This window comes from Plectropomus leopardus, chromosome 11 (genome assembly GCF_008729295.1).
Source record: "Plectropomus leopardus isolate mb chromosome 11, YSFRI_Pleo_2.0, whole genome shotgun sequence".
NCBI lineage: Eukaryota > Metazoa > Chordata > Actinopteri > Perciformes > Serranidae > Plectropomus > Plectropomus leopardus.
The window spans coordinates 29,122,651-29,127,510 of record NC_056473.1 but is presented as its reverse complement, the minus strand read 5'-3'; the positions used below and the strand labels follow the sequence as shown (position 1 = coordinate 29,127,510).

Below are 4,860 nucleotides of genomic sequence, written 5' to 3'. Positions count from 1 at the left end.
GGGTCATTTCTCACAAAAGCAACTTAGAATCCAATTTCATAGGTGTTTGTACTCACAGATGGCCTCAAATCACCTGGCTGGAACATTATCACTCTAATGAACAAGACGTTTGTAGTGGTTATCAGCATTATAGATAAAGTCTTCGTTATCAGCGTATAGTTTAGAAGCTGTCAAACGGACGTGTTTCTTGCGATGTATATGAGCTGGCTTTGTCAGCAGGAGGTGGAGGGAATGGTTGATGGCTTGACATCTAGGCGAGATGCCTGCCAAGCTGTAGACCACTGTCTGAGAATAACACACAAGGCAGTTGTTCGGTAGTGACACACTGAGGCGTTTCCAGGGGCTTTGTGCCACCAAAAGTTTTTTTTTGGGGGGGGGGGGGGCAAAACATGATGTTTTTCTAACTATAACCATGTGTTTTATGTGCCTAAACATAACCACACGTTAACCACGGCGTTGTTGAAATGTAAAGACACGTGATGTTTGGACATTTATTAAGTTGATAACAACAACCTAAACACACTGGCTGGTGTAGCAGCAGCCCTCTAATCCATATCTATGACGCTGATAACAGTGGGACCAAGATATTGTTTGTTTTACAAGTCACAGGTATGTCTCAAGTCAAGTTCTAAGTTAAGTCCCAAGTCCTAAACGTTGAGTTTTGAGACCTTAACAAGTCTAATACCATTTTCACAACAGAGTAATGACATTTTACAGTTACAGGTATCAAGTATTTTCAAGTCAAAAGATTCAAGTCCATGTCAAGTTACAAGTCATACGTAACATCCAAGTCAATTGCAAGTCTTGTTTGATTTTGTAAAAGTGAAGCCTAAAGGCATCAAATTGTGCCTCGAGTCCTCACCTCTGCTGATAACCACTACGAACAGCTATTTAATAATATGACACCATTCAAAACGGGAGCTTAAAAATGCACAGGCCTGGCAACAATGTAAAGACTTACATGAAAGGGCATGTTTTAAATAAATGTTACATTTTTTGTTACACTGGACATGAGAATAACTGCATCAAGTTAGTTAAATATGAAAAGCCAAGGAAGCTGAAAACATAAATTCTAATATAATGTGTTTTTCACCTTGCTGGCTTTTCATACAGTATTAATGTAGATCTAATGTGTAGGCTCGAATTTGTAGTCCTGTTATGTTCGTTTTTACTCGCACCATAACTTGCACCCTCTGATGAAACGTTCCTTCGATAGAGGAAATAATTCCTTGACTTGAAGCACGATGTAAACGTGAATCTTTTCATATCTGTTAAAGTTGATTTTCGGGGAAAGCAAGCCACCACCAGAACAGTTGGCAAGAAATCTAACATTTGTTTTTTTGGAGTTTGACCCAAACTAGTAACTAAAAATCAGAATATCTCTGTCTGTGCTGCTTAAATTTCAACTATTCTCTATTTTTTTTTTTTTTTTGTTGTTTTTTTGTTCTCTTCGGGGTTCTTTAATTCTTCAGAGTAAAGAATCTGAGCAAAAAATCACCCTCTGCTTGCCTGAAATGCACACAGCTTTTGACTTTGTCTTGTTTTAAAGGGGCACAATGAAACAGCCACAAAAGAGCTACTATGCCCAAAAAAATAATAATAAAAATTAGGAATCAGATATTGCATTTTAAATCCAACCTGAAAGTTGACCAGTACAGGACATATTGTTAAATAAATAGGACGTTTTGTGCTTAAAAGACTGACACTATTACAGGACAATATCAAAAGATCTACTCTGCTTAGCCAGCAGAAAGTGAGTGTTTCAGCTTCAGTCCACAAGTTGTGCAGTGTTCATTTTTTCCAAATACAGACAAGACAAGAAGTCACTTTTAACCGGCTACAATTTACTTTAAATTTCCGTCTTATTTTGAAGAGGCTGAGGTGACGCTGAACCCAGGTTGATCATGCATTTGTTTGACTGAAAGAGCTTCCATAGCACGCTGACCGGACTGTAGGTTTAATGTTTACTGTGCATTACGGTACACTTGATGATGACCTTTTAAAGGAAACCTGTCTGTTTGTGTCCATTAGGCACACTTACAGAGTACAACACTCTACCTTACCTCTCAGTCGCCTCAGCAAAAAGTCAGACTGTATCCTGACAAAAGCAAGCTGTGATTAACTCTTTGTAAACCTGTGATCATGTTTACCTTAAAGTTAGTTTCTTGCTGAAGACTACAGATTACAAGTGGCTTATTATAATACTCCTCTAGGCTAGTTCTCTTAATAAGTGGTACTTTTTTTGACTCTCATGGAAGTCAAAGGTCAGCTATGGAGCAGCATGGCCTATCAAACCTCTCTAAGCATGCTGTCCCTCCTAGCTTATTGTGCAACTACATATAGGAATTATTGCTATAGAATTACAGTGTCCAGACTGAGGTGCATTATGGGGAGGGAAGACTCGACCCCAGTATTGCCAACACTGATTCTCTGCCCCTGAGTTTGTGGCTTTGAAATGCATAAAAGTCCAACATGCTTCCAAACAAAGTGAGTCTATACGAGGGACTCGCACACAGGTGGGTTATCCGAGTCCTGGCTGTGCATGGAGCTCAGACCTGTGTCCGAGTCTTCATCGTTTGTGTTGCAGGCCTTGGACAGACCTCTGGCCTGCTCCACCCAAACGCTGCTCTTCTCTGCTGACTCCGGCTCAGCCTCAGCGCTCACTGCGCCCAGCTCTGCCTTCCCATCATCAGCCAGTGTGCTGTTCACCTGCTCTAGCTCCATGGTCTCGACTTTGGCCAGTAGGTCCAGCAGTTCACTCTCCCTGGTCTCCCAGAGTGCCAGACTCAGGTCCAAGTCCCCCCTGATGGCGTCAAGGTCTGTCTTCAGCCGCAGGCCGATGTACAGACTGGTGTCCAACTGCGTTTTGATCCTCATCTCCTCCAGCGCGCACTCGTTCTCAGACAAACTCTCCACATCTGGTTCCACAGCTGGAGCGTCAGACGCTGCCAGGCACATCTCCTCCGCGAGGCTGTCTGTGTCCTTCGCCGCCTCCGCTCCTCTCTCCTCCCTCCCCTCCCGCCGCCGCTTCATCCACCGCCGGTTGAGCTCCTCCTGGATCTCCCCCGTGATGCTTTCCACGAGCGCCTCGCGCTCCGTCAGCTCCTCCTGCAGCCGCACCACCTCCTCACACTGGCGCGCGTACTCCTCGAACTGCGCCACCGCCTCCGCTGTGCACCGCGCGTCCTGCCGCTCTGCTTTGCGCTTACAGTCCGAAGATGCGGGAGCCTCCGTGGAGGAGTCCACCATGTATGTGTCCTGCACATAGTTCACCCCGTGTCTCTTGATGCGGTCGAAGTGCACTTTGGCTTCGTACCGCTCGATCTCCCGGTCCAGCTCCTTGATCCTCTGGATCTGCTGGCGGATCGTGTGGTCCTGGGAGATCACCAAGTGAACCAGCGTCTCCATCTTCTCCACGGAGCCCTTATCTTTAGAAACAGCCTGCTCTTTCTTTTTGTTCATCTTATCCAACTTCCTGAAAGCCTTCCTGACTATGCGCCTCTGTTTCTCCTGGGACAAATTGGCTGCAGCGGCAGCGGCGGTCCAGCAAGTCCTGGCAGTGCCCTTCAGCACTCCGCCCGGGCCGCCGCTCTCCTTGCTCTGGACCACCCGGGCCTCGGCGCTGCGGGGCCCGTTGTTTGGCAGCGAAGCCTCGTTCTTCACCAGGACGAAGCGGACATTCTCCTGCTCGTCCCCCCAGGCGCTCCACAGCCTGAGGATTTTGGTCTTGTTGGGCAAAATCCTCTCGAAGCCTCTCCACTTCTCCACCACGCAGTAGGACTGCGGGGAGCCGGACAGCATCGCCGCCGAGGCGCCCTGCTGCAGGTTCTGATCCTCCAGCAGGACTTTGACCACGTCGGCGCAGGTGGTTCGCTTCGTCAGCCCAGAGACAAGCTTCTCCTCCCGGCAGACCCACACAGAGATCTTCCCCTCCTCCGGCTCCATCTCAACGAGAGAAAAAAGTTTCTGCAACCTCAGTCTGTTTGTGGAAACTCACAAAGTTAAAGAAAGTAGTCCTTATATTTTCTCGCTACATTTAAAGTTGAGTTAAAACTTCATTTGGGAAAAAACTGAAGCAAAACATGCACCCAGAAGCAAAGCCTCTGCGCTCTCGTCGCCTTAAACACGCTCAGTCAAAAAAACATAACCTTGTAACGCTTTGTAGGAAAGTCAGAGTCGTCCTCAAAAAAATAAATCCATTCATATTTTCCCAGTCATCTGTTCCCGGTCTGCCTGCCGGGACATCATCTCTCTCTCCCGGGCAGATTGAGCTCAGCCCCGCGCGCTGCTCCGGAGAGGAGAGGGGCGTCCTTGCATGAGGACAGGCTGCTCTCTCTGCTGAATGCGGGACAAACAGGAGGGTGCTGTAACGGCTGGGACACGCCCCCCCACTCCTCCTCTCTGTCTCTCTCTCTCTCTCTCTCTCACACACACACACACACACACACACACACACACACTCCTCCTACATAGGGAAACCTGGACTCAGATGTTGAAACAAACCTGCAGTAGTTTTTGTCGAGGTTTGACTCCTTTTAAATCCTTCATAATCTCTGCCATGTACACACTTATGGCCTGACTTCTGTATTTACACATGCATGACAGTGTGTGGTGTTTTTGAGGTCAGTAATCAGTGTCTGGATTTGTATCAACAATAGTTGCAAAAGTAGATTGTCTTGAACAGTGTTAGGGAGTAACTAGTTGCATGTAACTAGTTACAGTCATTAAATTACAAAATAAATGTAACTGTAATCAGTCACACTTTCTGGGAAAACAAATGAAATTAAAATAAAGATAGTAATGAAATGTTGGTGATTACAAAAGGATTACATATCCCCTTATAAAAAATTATAAGGTTTT

General features: G+C 46.1%; 1 protein-coding gene across 1 annotated transcript; it reads right to left on the bottom strand.

Annotated features, from left to right (window-relative positions):
* Positions 1-672: 672 nt before the first annotated feature.
* Positions 673-4,416, bottom strand: LOC121950693 (ras association domain-containing protein 10-like). Its single transcript, XM_042496771.1, has one exon. The coding sequence runs from the start codon at positions 3,943-3,945 to the stop codon at positions 2,494-2,496; it is 1,452 nt and encodes a 483-aa protein (XP_042352705.1). The 5' UTR covers positions 3,946-4,416; the 3' UTR covers positions 673-2,493.
* Positions 4,417-4,860: the final 444 nt, after the last annotated feature.